The sequence below is a fragment of the Magallana gigas genome, chromosome 3, assembly GCF_963853765.1.
Source record: "Magallana gigas chromosome 3, xbMagGiga1.1, whole genome shotgun sequence".
NCBI lineage: Eukaryota > Metazoa > Mollusca > Bivalvia > Ostreida > Ostreidae > Magallana > Magallana gigas.
This window is the reverse complement of record NC_088855.1, coordinates 35,619,433-35,635,758: the sequence shown is the minus strand read 5'-3', so window position 1 is coordinate 35,635,758 and position 16,326 is coordinate 35,619,433. Positions and strand designations below refer to the sequence as shown.

Below are 16,326 nucleotides of genomic sequence, written 5' to 3'. Positions count from 1 at the left end.
ATAACGTTAAAAATAGCGCGATGTATTCCGAGTGTATTCCGAATGGAGAAAAGATGTAAACATTTGCCATTACAAATCTCCGTAAGAAAATTGTTTTCATTCCTGTGAAATTTTATGAGTGAAAATGGATAATTGTTCAATGAAGATATCTTGGATATATTCCCTTTCATCGATTTCAATTGTATTTCTTTTGCAGGTATGTGTATTTTTATTAAAAATCGTCAAAAATTGATGGAAGCAATAACTTGGGACAGACTATAGTGAATTTTATCTACTTTTTTCAAATCAATTTATTAACTTGTTAAAAGAAATATATTAATAAAATGCTTTATTTGATGATTCATGCAGGTTATGAAAGTTGCGATCATTGCAAAAAAATTACAAAACCCTAATTGTCAATCGTAATTAGTAAAAGACACATGTATGTATTTTTCTGCAATGTCGCCACCTTCATATCCCCCATAAATCACCAAAGAAAGCATTTTATTGTTTAAATGAAATGAAAATAACGTAAAAATGTCATTAATTTAATAGTACAATCGCTGAAAAGTGTGTACATATTAGACCATAATTGGATTTGATCACGCCCCAGCCAAAATTTTCACCGCATAAAACTTAAAAAATGATTCCCTATTCCTTAAAAGATGTACAATATTTTCACTACAACCGTACAGTTTATTGACTTTTATTCGTAAAAACAATTATATCCTCGTAATATCACTTGGAAAACAAACAATATGATAAAATGAAAAAAAATCCTCCAAAATGAATGATGTATTGTAATAATTTCACATCCTTTTTCACACGACTTCAGATGAAATAAGCAGGCTTCTTGACATTGATGCCATATTCTGCCAAGGCTGGTGTCAAATCGTCCATTGACAATATCAGTTTCTTATCCTGAAATTCACATAAATTCAAGTGAACATTGAACTGAATTTTGCCGTGATAAAAGTACACACAGAACCATTTTTACAAGACCTTGGACTTTCGGTAGGATGTAATTATTATTTTCTTTGCATCAAAACAGGTTAAAAATGACACTGGTTTCGAGTGAAATATGCATAGATTGCGTAGCCTTTGCCCAGGAGCCAGACAAGTCTTGTTGATTCCAAAGAGCCATGGCTGAGTGGCCAGCAGTGAAATAGACAGGCCTTCATCACATTGCTGTTTGACACAACTACCCAAAATCCAAGCTCTTGTTAAAATGGTTCTGTATACATTAATGTAGGCTTTATTGCTATGCTTACCTTTCCTTTGTTCTTGGACTGTACGGTACCCTTCATTTTACAATGCTGCAGCGCATCGTTAGCAATATCAGATATGAATTTTTGGGCAGCAATTGAGATCAGCCGTGTTCTGCATAATATACACGTAATAATGGTACTGAGAATTCAAAAACCGATATGGATTAATTAAATTACATTGAATATATAATGAACATTTGAATTTTTCAAAAATTTACAATTTTTGACTCAAAGTGAAATTTAAAGATTCTTGTGATAAAACCAAGCCGATGTTGATATATGGCTTCCAGAAGACGGGTAAATGTAAAACAGATGTAGAGAGCAAAGAACAGCAACTCGTACAGGCATAATCACTTACATTCGCGGGTCTGAAGCTTCGAAGCCAGCTCGGTTCAGATAAAAGGCAGTGACAGAGTCCGGAATCTTCAAGAATAAAGAAATGAATGACACGTTTTTTTAACAACCACCATGATATTAAAGTAACAAAGAGCGAGATGGGAGAGTAATCATCATTATGAGGCTTTAGCAATTAGCTTAGTGGGGTGCTGTGTTACCGTGGGAGCATAGTCCTCCAACTGCTGTACAAAGTCCGTTAGGGGAACTCCCGCCGTTTTTTCCTGGGTGGGCGTGACGGCAGATGCAGCACTAGGGGTCATCCCTGAAGGTGTCCCACCCCCCGTCATCTGTCCTGTGTCATCTGAAGAAAAATCAAACCAGTTTCAATCATTATGCCACATATTTACATACCTTGAGTGCACTCGGCAGAAAAACATTCACCCCTTTTAACGAAATCCAACTTACTCAGTTTAAACATTGTGTAATCCTACATGTACACTCAGAACTGTGCTAACTATATATCCTCAGTAGTAATTGTATATTGTCTTTAATGCCACCGCATGTTTATCTCATTGTTAGAAGGAAACAACAGGATTGGTTAATAATGTGAATTCTAATTACATGTACAACCAGATATAGGATGTGCCTGATTAAAAAATTTCCGCTGTGCTAAGTACGCATAAAGGAAATAGAAACCGAAATGCATTTATTTATGCATCTTAAAATAAATATTTCCTCTTATGATCTGTACAATGTTTTTGGTGACAAATTTCCTGAAATTAAAATAAGAATGAGGATAATTTTCAAGCAAATTTAATTTATTCAAAATTGATTGATGTTTGTAGTAAAACATTATCTTCTAGTGCGTATCAACTGTTGTTTACATTTCCTTTAATAGTTTCAGCTGCACAGTAACTTGTCACACTTTAATCAATATTAGCTTCGTTTATACACGGTATGGAAACTTGCACGTTTGAGAATGCAAATTTTATTTCTTGGGAGCAAAAATCGATTCTCAAAGATAACGAATAAACGAAAATGACCCATCTCGCCTTTATTGTCAATATTTACGACTGACATTTTTTCTCGTCAGTTATTAACAAAACAATGTAAGATGCACGGATCTAGATTTCCCGCCTTTGTGCGTTCAAGAAATAATTTTGTTTTGCTGGGGAATTGAGGGTCTGGGACCCATTTTCTGTGACTTTAATATGTAAATTTGACAAGTTTGAATTTTTCAGGGGGGGAGGGGTCAGGGCCCTCTTGACCCCCCCCCCCCCCCCCCCGGATCCGCACGTGAACAAAGGAACAATATTCAGCAGAAATTATAGCACTTTATTTTTAAACATTCACAAATACAATTTTTATAAACCAATCAAAAGAACTGAACTGCACAGCAAAGCTTATGATAACAGAAGTGCCTTGCATTTATAATCATTTTGAAAAAAAAAATCATTGTTCGCTGGGCAAACAAATGACTGAAATTTCCACTTGTCGGCCAGTTGTCGCATGTCTATTAATTTACAATCCACAACAACTTTATCTTGGTAACTATGAATTCAGGTAAAATAGGCGACCAGTCTACAACTTCTTGAATGATTTATTAGGTATTCATGACACACTGTAGAAACATAAAAAGTTCTAATCCAACTTTTAATACAGAAGACTTAATTTTTTCTTAGACTTTAAACACATGGGATACTCATGCGTTATGATATTTGTATAAAAGCTACATTGTCTTCGATATGGCTGACACATATATTTACAAACAAGAATTTTGCTGCAGTAGTTGTAAATCATACAGAGAACTATTAACCAACACAACAATCAAAATAATAGTTAAAAGTGTACAAGTAGTTACTGGATGAAAATAAAAGACTAGTAGAGTAAAATAGGATGACTAGCTAATCTAATAAAAATAGTGGTAACATTGGCATGCAAAAGACTATAAGTTTGTCTGTGACAATTTTAGTTTGCTGATAATTTTCATTCCCTTCTAACAGCAAAGTGAAAATGTTTTGAAATAATTTTGTATTGTAGTCATTAACATCCAAAATATAAATGATTCATTATTATATTTATAAATACATATGCATACTAGTAATACAATCAAAGATATGGTTTGAGAGAAATGTTAATGCCCATTGTATGGTTTTACAAAACAGAAAACTTATATCCTCCAAAAGACAGTACATATATAATTATATACTTTTAAAACTAAAATAAATTTGTACCTAAAAACACTAAAAGCAACACAACCACATAAAAAAGCAAACATAATTGTAAAATATTGATTCATAATAATGTATATATTGTAAAAATAACTGAAAATCAGATAAAATATGGCAAGACAGCAGCATAATGATTTGAAATTGACCCAAAAACAATATTGCTACATTGTAAACACAAAACAACTACATTCCTTGAAAAATATTGCAATCAAAGTCAAAGAACACCAGATTAAATAAATCTGAATTTTTTTTTGATTCATAAAAAAACAAAGGGATTTGCTTACTATATTATTGTATTAGGGTTTTTTGTCAATTGTACCCAATAAAGCACGACACTACAAAACCATTATCTCTAAAAGTGTGCTGGAGTTAATTTCTTCTTATAATGCAAGAAAGAAAATACAAAAACAAGGACAAGAATAGAATCAATGATGCACTGTCACCATCTACACTGTTACATGCAAACACTGGTATGTGTGGAGAAGTCATTGAATGCACTGCTTCATAATCACTCTGTACCCAACAGAGGCACTTCTCTGATTAAAACTAATTCTATTAAATCCTGTAATAGGTAATGAATTTAGATCAGGGGGTAATCACCTCCCCTGATGATAGTGGTTGGCAACCAGTGGAAAATGTCAAAATATGCCCCCGAGGGCAGATGTTATCTAATCGAGCTCACTAATGTCAAGCAGAATTCCAACCATCCCAGTCAAACAATCCATTTGCATCTTCTTTCAATCCAATCCTTATTAATCATGGTGCATTTCTGTACTGTGATTAAGATGATTTCAATTGAGTTTGGTTTGTGTCTCTCTCAAGTTTGTCTTGATTTGTAGACAGTGCAGGCATGCCTTGCAGCTCCCTAACAGGCAACACATATACAAGGTTCTGCAAACTTGAAACAATTTATACAGAGTAATGCACGCTTGAACATATTTAGTTTGCTTACAAAAATGCACAAAACATTCGGAGAGCAGTTATATCATTTATGTACAATAAAGAAACTGCAAAATGTAAATAACATCATCACTCTCCATTTGTTGACACTACATCTGGAACATTCATCGAAAACTGGGGTTCAACATATCCATCCATTGTGTAAATTTTCTTCTTTGATTCGGACAAGGGGGGAATTCCAGCTTTGGACTCCCATTCATGAACTATTTCCTGGTCTGACGAACAGGTTTTTCGGAAAGTGTCGTTTTCATAGGCCAGTTTCAAATATTTCCAAAGCCCGACCATATCATCTGGAATTTCGAAATCTTTAAAAGCTTTTGCAGCTACCCGAATGTGTTGAAATTTTGGTAACATTAAACAATCAAGATGACACAGCTCATCTCTGCACATGAATTTGTTAGTATTGGTTTCTAAGTAGTCATTTACTGCCTGCAACTCTTTCAAGAGAGCCTCTGGTCCATGGCTAACCTGCTTGATGTAGTAGGAAAACTTTGCAAAGACGTCTAAACAGACGCTGTGTGCAGTCATGTTATCATACTTCAAAGATGGAAATGGGAAATGCTCATCAATGTACTGCAAGATTTCATCATTATCCACCAAAATTTCATCATTATGTTTGAGGACTGGAAGTCGATTTGCTAATCGTTTGAAATCTGGAGGTGGTCTGGCCATGTTGATGGTGATGACATCATATGTCAAGGTTCCATGCTTGGCTTTGATATCCAGAATCATGTAGAACCTCTGGCAGAAGACATTGGCTCCATAGCTTTCTCCATCTTTTCCAGCCTTCACATAAAGTTCTACATGATTAGAAGGCATGGATTCTGACTGTCCATTCATGATGAAATTAATTTCCCAAAAAAAACACCTAAATGGAAAGTTTTGAAAATCTTCACTGAGAAATGTGTTAGTGGTCCTGGTTCATCATTTCACAAAGGAATGATGATTGTACTAAACCTGCAGAAAAAGAGAGAAAACAGGGTTAAGTGGTCATTCAAATGAAAGTTACAGCTGACAACCAATAAAAATTGCTTTAAAACAGGAAAAGTAAATGCTACTGCCACCTCATAAAAGAATGCCTTCATTACATCTCAATTTAGCTTTCCTGAAGACATATTTTATCATTCAAAGGATAAGAAAGTTTGCTGAAGATAAACATCGTAATTTGGTGACATTCCATAAAATCATGGCAGCTTGCCATTAGTACATCTACACAGATTTGGGTAAAAAGTCCTTCAAAACAACAACAAATGCATTCTCTTCTCTGAACTGCCGTATTCAAATTTCTACAGAAACATTTGCACCTTTTCATATATATAACCTCAAGTGTAAAGGTTTCTAACAAAAGTAATTACTCTGAAATTCATGGAGCCGGCAGGAATGAAGATAGGGCTTGTGATATCTCAACCAAAATATAATATGAAACTTCATCAAACACAGGAAACCGAATCACACAAACAAGTGCCACATATGATGGGCCCCACACTGGTGTAAGGTTCTTAACTCCCAACAGATGTACAAAATCATTGAAAATCCCAACTGTCCATAATGAGCATGCACAAGATTTCGGCAGAACAGTAACTCAATGAAAGATACAAAATGTCTATTAATGTAATGTATGCAGAATCATGCAACCACCTTCAGCTCCACTTGATTCTTTTCTATCTCTGACAAGGATAAGGGCCATTTCCTAAAGTTACATTTTTATCTTAATGAGATTATTCAAAGGTGTAGCCATTTGAGTCATATCAATGTTTAAACTGAGAGTTTCTACACAGTTTACGTTTTAAGATCTGAAGGATAACAAACATTACCTGCTAAGTTAAACTCTCTCCCTATTTGTTTATGGTCATACAATTATAAACATAGCTCTTGGGAAATTATTTTCCAGCTAAAACTTATGATGAAAGTAGCAACATTAGTCCTAGAGAAAACATGTCTCCCAGCTGATGAATTACAAGCAGTTTTTTTTTATACAGTCGAAATGAGAAGACGTGCTGTGTTTTGACAATTATTCTAGTCTGAATATAAGACAAAACACACACACACATTCAATTATTTGGACGAAAAATCAATGATCACCCAACCAGAATCTTTTCCATTAAATACAGCAGCTGGACAAGACAATATAAGAGGGCTCAGAGAATAACAAGAGAATCTTATAAACAGTGATAAATCAATCAACACAGGTGCCCCAGGAGAAACAAAGCAGTCTAGAGGAATAAGAAGCAATAACATATAATAGCTACTCATTGAATAATGTAGGTAAATTCTGTAATGATACAAACTGTATGCATGAATAGGTACAAAATACTTAAGAATTAAGTTTAAGATTTTTTTTAATGAAAAACAACATCTGAGCAACCTGTTATTTGTGAATATTTACATGTACATGTACAGCTATGTAACGGATGAAACATAATCCAAATACCAAGTGATGATGGAACTATAAAGGAATGTCCTTGAGACATATAATCATGAGGCTCAGGAAGATCTGGCAACCTATGAGATACTACAGGCTAAGAATCATCTCCCTGAATAGACAGGTTAACTTTTGGTAGAGAAACACTCCCTTCTAGCTGCAGACTACACAAATACAGACCACTTAATTCAAAGATCTGTGATGATGAAAATCAATACACACACTTGTACCAAAATAGCTTTGAGCAATAAGTAGTACAATGTACCGTTCTCACATTAATCAATTATGTATATTTTCATCTACTACAACTTAACAGAAATATAAGATTCTCTACAAGAAGATAAAGAGAAAATAAAGAAAGGAAACTTACAGCTTTTATGGTCAGCATGAAGTGGCTGGAATTTAAATCTCCAATATCCTAGGCTGTTGCGGAGAAACTTGGATCACACCCAGTCTGAGTGAGTCTACCAGTAAAACTACCTGTTCGATACCACAAGTTTTTCCCGCCTTATCAAAATACACAGGTTTATATATAAAGATGTATAAATCAATTTCTCTCAGTCCATCAATCAAATCGACATTCTGCTCGGGTCACAGTCAAACTGGCGCACACAGATCCAATTCACATAATACACGCATAATGTATATGTACTCAGGAACAGGGGTGCCTCCTTTACTTGTGAGGGCAGTGAAAGTCAAGTATGGCTGCCTTCAGAATCCCTCACTGCTTACTGCGTCTCTGATGAATTAATGCCTGATGGCTGTCTGCTCCCTCAGTGGCTGTGTGCTGCTCTGTCAGAAAGATAGGCATGTGCAGCTAGCAAGCTGGATTTCAAAATTTATAATTAGATCCACTTCTATTGGATCCGCTCCTTTGATTGTGCACTGGTTGCGTTTAGTTGTACACATGCTGAGTTAATCTGCACACATTGCCAAGAAGTCGAATCATGCTGATTTTATTTGCTGTGTTTTTTTAATCCAATTTGAGTTTTTTTTAGTAAACAGCATGTATCTGCATCTTTATTAATCTTTCAAAAGACGATTTTTGACCATAAAAATTAGACTATATATATATAAAGCATTTTTTAAAGTACCAACATAAAAATTGTTTATATTTTTAAAGAAGTTACATATATACATATGTATGAAAAAGCAGTATACATGTACCGGTAAATATTTAAGATTTCTAAAATATTTACCATGCATGTAGCATAAAATTGCTGCTGTATTAAAGTGCATGTCTGTTCACAAATCATACACATTTATATGTTATCTATATGTAGTTATACATGCATGTACACCAATGTATATATACTCTAAGAATTAATGCTCACAAAGCTCATATTGTATGCCATTAATTAACGTCACTGATTTACAAAGTCATTCAAATCTTAATAATATAGGAATTGCATGTGTTTCTATACATAAACCTTTCACTGCATGATCCAACCCGTAGTTTCTTTAATACATATCAAAGTTTTCCCAATCTCGTCCATATACAAATATGGAAAAGCAATTAATGGGCCAAACTTTCAATGGGCCAACACCTTGTTTACTGATATGGCATCCTACACAACATTTTCGGAAATAACAATTTCCCACCTACAATTTCTTATTCTAAGGTAACCCCTTATTATTTTTACTTGGATAGAAAAAAATGCCTAAATCAGAACATGTTCATTTCACACCTACATCTTCCCATCTTAGCCAAGAAGAACCCCTCCCCCCGTTCAATGTTGACCATGTTTGACTTAAATCGATAGCAGTTCAAAAGAGAAACTATATAGATGTCGAACTGTTTACACAGACCATTCCTAAGTTGTGGGGAGGGGTTGTAAATTCCAACGCCGAATGCCCATACACCCAATATTCACTTCTTATCGGGAGGAAATCTGGTTCCTCCACAAAGAATCCATAATAAGACCTCGGAGGCGTTGGCAGTCAATCAAAACAAGGAATCATAATCTGACAGATAGGCCAAAAGTTTTGACCAATATCAGGACCCCCTGTCAAATCAAATAAGCCTGGTCATTGAAAAGGTAATTAATGATACGTCCCTTTTTTTAACTCAGTAGAGTACAGGCGATTTTGGACCCAGTTACCAAACTCATCCTAACATGTATAAAAAAAATAAACTATAGTATACAGGTGTTTTTGGACCCGCCAACCCAGTTACCAAACTCATCCTAATATACAGAAAAAAACTATTGTTTCGTAATTTTTTTGCTCTAACTATTATTTTCAATTTAGGTTTTAAGTTAAAATACTTTAGCCATTTTAAAAACCAAATAAGCGTTTATTGAATTGATTTTTTAATTCAAAAAAAATTATACAATAAATTATTGTGTATAATTTTTAAAGAATGTAATTATATGCATGTACAACCCTTAACTCAAATGCATGTGCTTTATCTTTGAGCTAAAGTTCTGAAATAACTGCACCTGTCAATTTGTAAAGCAAAGTCAAACAACGTCTGCCCACACAGCATATCTCAGGCTATAGCAACACTTCATATTATGGTTTTGTGACAAACTTTGGATCAATCAATTCGAGGCTATTAGATTACTCTTGCTGGGTCAGCAATTACTGCATCTTTTGAAGAAGCTTTGAAAGTTCTATGTGCATGCAGTCTTTGTGTGTTCCTAGTTTCATAGGAAGTCTGCTTTGAAAAAACACTTTTTAAATATCATCGTTTAAGAGTCCAAAGTGCAATTTGACTTTATAGCCAAAATGACACAATATTCATAATTACGTACCACAAGTTTTACTTAGGAATTTTAAAACTGCTTGGTCCGATTTAATGTCAGATTTTGTGTACACTTTTAAATAATGGTTCTGCTGAGTATGTGTTTAATGATAGACATTGCAGTAATTTCCCCAGTAAATTAAGTCATATTTCAATGAGAAAATAATTACAAAATTTGTTTACAAAACAAACTTTACATAAAAGGGAACCGCCTTATTTCGCCCCTTGTCAAATTTCGCCCAAATGTCGAGGTGGGTATGAGTATGATTGTATTATGACTGTGACATTTGCTTTAAATAGAGGTCATAATGTTTTGGCAAATCCAAAATAAACCTGTATACATTTTTTACACTTATTTTTTTGAAGTTTGTTTTGTTTCAAATTGATGCATAATAAGCAGGTTGAATAAAACCAATCAATCTGGGGGTGAGACCAAATGGTTTCCTTTTCTAAACATATCCATGATGCATTTTTTGTGTTCCCAAAAAGAAATTATTTCTATTTACTTTGAATATTTCTAACTTTAAAAGGAGACCAATTTTGCTGATGTAAATTGGTGAAAGTCTATAACTTTCTAAGACAATTGGTTTGTATAGAAAATTATTTGATACTGTAATAGCCAAAAAATTGAACCAAGCAGATTTAAGAATTGTGAGTTAATTTCTTTGAGGAAAAGTATATTTTCCAGTAATATAAGATATGATTTTTTATGTTATATCTCTAAAAAAACAAACTGCCTGTGTCAACATAACAAATATTTGATATTTGAGTTATTCCCCTTGCATAGTCTGTACAATGTATCTTGAATGATCCTTCAGTATAGAATGATCAACCTACTATGATACTTTTATGATACATATTTATCATATTTATACTATGAAGTATGAATCCGCAATGCATGTTCCTTCCTTGGTGAGAAACAAAAATTTAAATTTTCTGATAACCAGGCTTTTCAAGTTCTTCACATTGCAAATAAAACAGTCACATTTGCTACCAGACATTTGATTTTGCGACTCCAAATTTTAAAAGAATTTTCAAAGCATTTTCATAACTGAGACAATTCTAGCCTGCAATCGTCTGTTATCTGATAGGGATTGAAGTTTTAAGTTAGATTCATTTTTTAACAAGAGCTTGGACTTTAGGTAGTTGTGCCAAACAGCAATGTGATGCAGGCCTGTCTATTTCAATGCTGGCCACTCTGCCATGGGACTTTGAAATCAACACAGTTTGTCAGGAATGTCAGGAATTTGAGCTCTAATTACCGGTACGCAATTTATGCATATTTTATGCATCAGTGTCATATTCAACTTGCTTTGATGCAATGTAAAATCCCCATAAACTTTGTATTTTGGCTTGTGTATCGAGATTGCGGCCTGAATCGGTGGAGGGAGGGGGTGTTAAAAACAGATAATCTGGACAATTTTCATATTAGTAAATGAACGTACTTATGTAGTTTGAGCACAAATGTACATCTATTTATGATAATTGAAATATCAAGCGAAAAGGGGTGGAAGCAAAAACTCGGGACAGAGTACAGTGTATAAACAAGATTTTGACACAATCTGAGCAACAGCAAGGGGTGTAAATAGCTATACTATATACCTTGTTTTGTTGGTGTTCAGATTTTGTGTCACAATCTGTGAAGCTAAAAAAAGGGGGTGGTAATTGGTATAATATTTACCCGGGTTCCACCTTTTTGGTGTTCAGATTTTGTGACATAATCTTCAACTTAAAAAAGTGTATCTATAGATCTATAACCCCTTTTCTTTATTGCTTCGATAGCGTCAAAACCTTGTGTTTTTAATTTTGACGTTTTCAGAATTTCCTCCATCCTCATTATATGAATATCATGATTATAAACTCAAAGAATACATTTTTAATGTTTTCTATTACATGTCTATCGCTTAAATGAAAATTATTTGTATATTTAAAACAATTCATTCATTCAATTGACCATAAACAAGGAGATAAAATAAAAGTAAAACTAACCTGATTCTGCATTCATTGTTTATCTGACCCAGCAGCGTTTGTAAAACTCAATTTGATTGGTTAATGCAAATAATCCTAAAACTTAAAACGATATCCGTAAATCTAAAATATCCGGCGCTAAAAGTTTTATGAATGTATTACTGATAAATTCAGAACTTGAATTGCGAGGGTCGTTCAAATTTTACAGAAACATTTTGAATAGAAAAAATATTTGATGTCATAAATAAATACATGTCAAAGTCATACTCGCCGAGATAATTTTTTTTTAACAAAAAATATACACAAGATCGAAAAAAAACACACCAAAATACCAGGGTATTCATATATTTATTCCTCACATTCTATATGTAAATGTAATTATATAAACTTAAATGTTTTAATTAAGTTATATTAGTTATATTCTATATAATGATTTACGAGTAATAAAGACAACACACACTGTAAACAACCAACACTACCTAACATCGGTGAATATGAAATTCCTTGACTTAATTCATGATACAATATGTAGCAACCTAGAACAAATAGTCTCCTTCCCAACTAGAAAAGATCATGTGTTAGACTTGTTCATGACCAATAGACCATCATTAGTCAATAGATGTGAGCCTCTACCAGGAATCGTTGATCATGACATTGTCTACATTGTCACAGCTAGCAAAGATAAACAAGCTTACCCAGCGCAAAATAAACTTGTGGGAAAAGGCAGATAACACCAAACTGGAAGAATTGACGAGAAGTATAAACACCGATTTTCACTCAAAATTCCACCCAATGATCCCTATCCAGGAAAAGTGGGGCTTCATTAAAAAGAACTTACTGAAGATCTTAGAGGATAGTGTAACATCAAAACTCTCGTCCAAGCGTGGATAACAAGAGATATAAGAGATTATCAAGACGAAAGAAAAGGAGCTTTTTCAAAGCACGGAACACCAACAATAAGGCCGACATCAAAAGATACCAACGTCTTAAAAAATTAGCAGGAAAAGAATGTAAAACAGCCTATAAGAACTATATCGAGAATACGATCGGCCCTGATTTAACGAACAACCTAAAACGGTTCTGCAGCTTCATAAAGAGCAAACGATGTGAAACAACAGGAGTTGCTCCAGTCGGAGACTCAGATGGCCTAACATACTCAGACGGGGAGTCCAAAGCAAACATCTTAATTAAACCAATAGTTCTCCTCAGTCTTTAACAGCGATGAAGACGTGAGCACAATCCCAGATAAAGGGTCAAGTCCACACCCTGCCATGGATAACATCACAGTGACAGAGAACGGAGTGTGTAAACTGCTACATGTACGTAACCTGAACATCCATAAAGCAAGTGGCCCAGATGAAATACCAACTCGACTTATTTTAAAAGGAACAAGCAGAGAACTTAGCTCCAATGTTTACAACATTCTTCCAGGCCTCCATTACACAAGGAAAACTAGTAAAACGTAGTTCCAATCTTCAAACAAGAGGCCCATGGGCCACATCGCTCACCTGGGGAACAATAGGTATGATAAAATCAGCTTAATGGAGTCATAATACAAACAATCTGGACAATGTACAATAATACATGTAGATCCTGTATAAATAAAATTCATTTTCCCCCTGGATATTCTTATGTTTATAATCATTAGTCCCTTTTCTAACAGGATGATTTTATAGTCATATCACATGTTGAGTATTGCAGTCCTCAAAAAGATCCTTTACAATTGTTTAAATATGGGATATTAAGCTACATCAAACTCTGAACCTTCTTGTGAGGCCGAAGAATTGTCCTGGAGCCAAAGTCTTAACAATTATAAAGAATCATCTATCTGATTAGTTTCTGAGAAGAAGATTTTTAAAGATCTACTATATATTCCAATGTAAAACTTTAACACCCCCCCCCAATGTGGCCTCACCCTACCCCCAGGGATCATGATTTTCACAACTTTGAATCTACACTGCCTGAGAATACTTCCACACAAGTTTCAGCTTTCCTGGCTGATTAGTTTCTGAGAAGAAGAATTTTAAAGTTTTACTAAATATATTCCTATGTAAAACTTCGACCCTCCATTGTGCCGCACCCTTCCCCCAGGGATCATGATTTTCACAACTTTGAATCTGCACTACCTGAGGATGCTTCCACATAAGTATCAGCTTTCCTGGCTGATTAGTTTCTGAGAAGAAGATTTTAAATATTTACTCTATATATAAATTCCTATGTAAAACTTCGACCCCCCATTGTGGCACCACCCTACCCCCGGGGGTCATGATTTTCACAACTTTGAATCTACACTACCTGAGGATGCTTCCACACAAGTTTCAGCTTTCCTGGCCGATTAGTTTCTGAGAGGAAGATTTTTAAAGATTTACTCTATATATTCCTATGTAAAACTTCGACCCCCATTGTGGCCCCACCCTACCCCCGGGGGTCATGATTTTCACAACTTTGAATTTACACTACCTGAGGATGCTGCCACGCAAGTTTCAGCTTTCCTGGCTGATTAGTTTCTGAGAAGAAGATTTTAAATATTTACTCAATATATTCCTATGTAAAACTTCGACCCCCATTGTGGCCCCACCCTACCCCCCGGGGTCATGATTTTCACAACTTTGAATCTACACTACCTGAGGATGCTGCCACGCAAGTTTCAGCTTTCCTGGCTGATTAGTTTCTGAGAGGAAGATTTTTAAAGATTTACTCTATATATCCTATGTAAAACTTCGACCCCCCATTGTGGCCCCACCCTACCCCCAGGGATCATGAATTTCACAACTTTGAATTGACACTACCTGAGGATGCTTCCACACAAGTTTCAGCTTTCCTGGCTTTCTGGTTCTTGAGAAGAAGATTTTTGAAAATTTCTCGAAATTTTTGATTAATTTCTAATTATCTCCCCTTGCAAACAAGTGTGGCCCTTAATGTTCACAACTTTGAATCCCCTTTGCCTAAGGATGGTTTGTGCCAAGTTTGGTTGAAATTGGCCCAGTAGTGCTTGAGAAGATGTTGAAAATGTGAAAAGTTTACGGACAGACGGACAGACGGACGACAGACAAAATGTGATCAGAATAGCTCACTTGAGCTTTCAGCTCAGGTGAGCTAAAAAGGAGAAAAGTGTAAAGCTGACAACTATACAGACCTGTTTCTCTCACAGTAGTGAGATCATATGATACAATATATGATATTGTAACATATGATATGACATATCGTGTTATACATTATTAGATTTGATCACATAATACAATATCATAAAATGATAATATTCAAATATGATACAATACAGTATCATATGATACAATATCATATCACATCATACATTACAATATTGTAACATATTATATTATACGAATACAACCCTTTTATGAGGTTGATTCATAGCTATATCGACTTCACAGAAAAGCATATTGACCGAGCACGAAGTCGATATATCTATGGATCGACCTTATATTATGAAAGGGCTATATTTGTATAGTATCATTTAAAACAATAGTGTATCATATCATACAATTTTATATCAGAAGAATCATGTTATATGACATTTAACAACAAACACATCTTTCAAGCAGGTTTGAGTGAGGTGGGAATTTTTTTTTTTAGCAGATCAGACTTTGCATCTGAAGCTACCACTGTGATTCTTTTACATGTATATTATAGTTAAATCAATCATTCAAGTTTGAAATAGTACTTTTATCTATTAAATATACGACCTGTTCCAAAAAACTAAACCTCATTCAGCATCCGAAACCTATGGCTCAGATTCATCATTTAAGCCTGTCAGGTGCATCAGTATCACATGAGCAAGATTGATGAAGTTAGGACCAGTACATGTAATTACTAAGATATAATCATCAGAGGGCACCTGCTCCAAAAACTTTAACCAGCTCTAGAAACCTTATTAATAACCTTCTCCAGCATCCAAAATCTATGGCTCAGATTCAGCATCCAAGCCTGTCAGGTGCATCAGCATCATAAGATGCACCATCCATGCAAGTTTGGTTAAGTTAGGACCAGTGGTAACTTTGAAATGGCAATCAAATGGTACCTGCTCAAAAAACGTTAGCCTTTTCAAACAAGAGGCCCATGGGCCACGTCGCTCACCTGAACTACAGTTCCTTGTAACATTCTATTTCATAGCATATGTTATTTCTATTTTAAACTTTGAACCCCTTTCTGGGGCCCCAGTATTGGTCCGGGGTTTATGGTTGGCTTTAACAACTACACTATTTGAGGATCCTTGCATTGTAATCTCACAAACTGTAGCATGTAGTTCTCAAGAAGAACATTTTTAAACATTTTCCATATATATTTCTATGTTAAACTTTGAACCCCACTTGGGGCCTCAGTATTGGTCTGGGGGTCTTGGGGCCCAAGTATTAGTCTGGGGGTCATGATTTTTCCAATCAATTTAGAATATACAAT

At 34.8% G+C, this 16,326-nt stretch overlaps 2 protein-coding genes across 5 annotated transcripts; both read right to left on the bottom strand.

Moving 5' to 3' along the window:
* Nucleotides 1-669: 669 nt before the first annotated feature.
* LOC105340199 (transcription initiation factor TFIID subunit 10) lies at nt 670-12,049 on the bottom strand. 2 transcript variants are annotated; one of them, XM_011446139.4, is made up of 5 exons: nt 11,932-12,049; nt 1,802-1,944; nt 1,606-1,670; nt 1,251-1,359; nt 670-900 (listed from the first exon to the last, which is right to left on the bottom strand). In XM_011446139.4, exons 1-5 carry the CDS (start codon nt 11,945-11,947, stop codon nt 811-813), a joined length of 423 nt encoding a protein of 140 aa, XP_011444441.3. In that variant the 5' UTR covers nt 11,948-12,049; the 3' UTR covers nt 670-810. The 2 variants fall into 2 exon arrangements, with proteins under 2 accessions (XP_011444441.3, XP_011444442.3); XM_011446140.4 differs by lacking the exon at nt 11,932-12,049 and adding an exon at nt 2,049-2,230.
* LOC105340198 (chloride intracellular channel protein 4) lies at nt 2,904-8,148 on the bottom strand. Of its 3 annotated transcripts, none has more exons than XM_011446136.4 (2): nt 7,567-8,148; nt 2,904-5,731 (listed from the first exon to the last, which is right to left on the bottom strand). In XM_011446136.4, the coding sequence occupies exon 2, from the start codon at nt 5,612-5,614 to the stop codon at nt 4,844-4,846; it is 771 nt and encodes a 256-aa protein (XP_011444438.2). In that variant the 5' UTR covers nt 5,615-5,731; nt 7,567-8,148; the 3' UTR covers nt 2,904-4,843. The 3 variants fall into 3 exon arrangements, with proteins under 3 accessions (XP_011444438.2, XP_011444440.2, XP_011444439.2); XM_011446138.4 differs by lacking the exon at nt 7,567-8,148 and adding an exon at nt 6,130-6,378; XM_011446137.4 differs by lacking the exon at nt 7,567-8,148 and adding an exon at nt 5,839-5,966.
* Nucleotides 12,050-16,326: the final 4,277 nt, after the last annotated feature.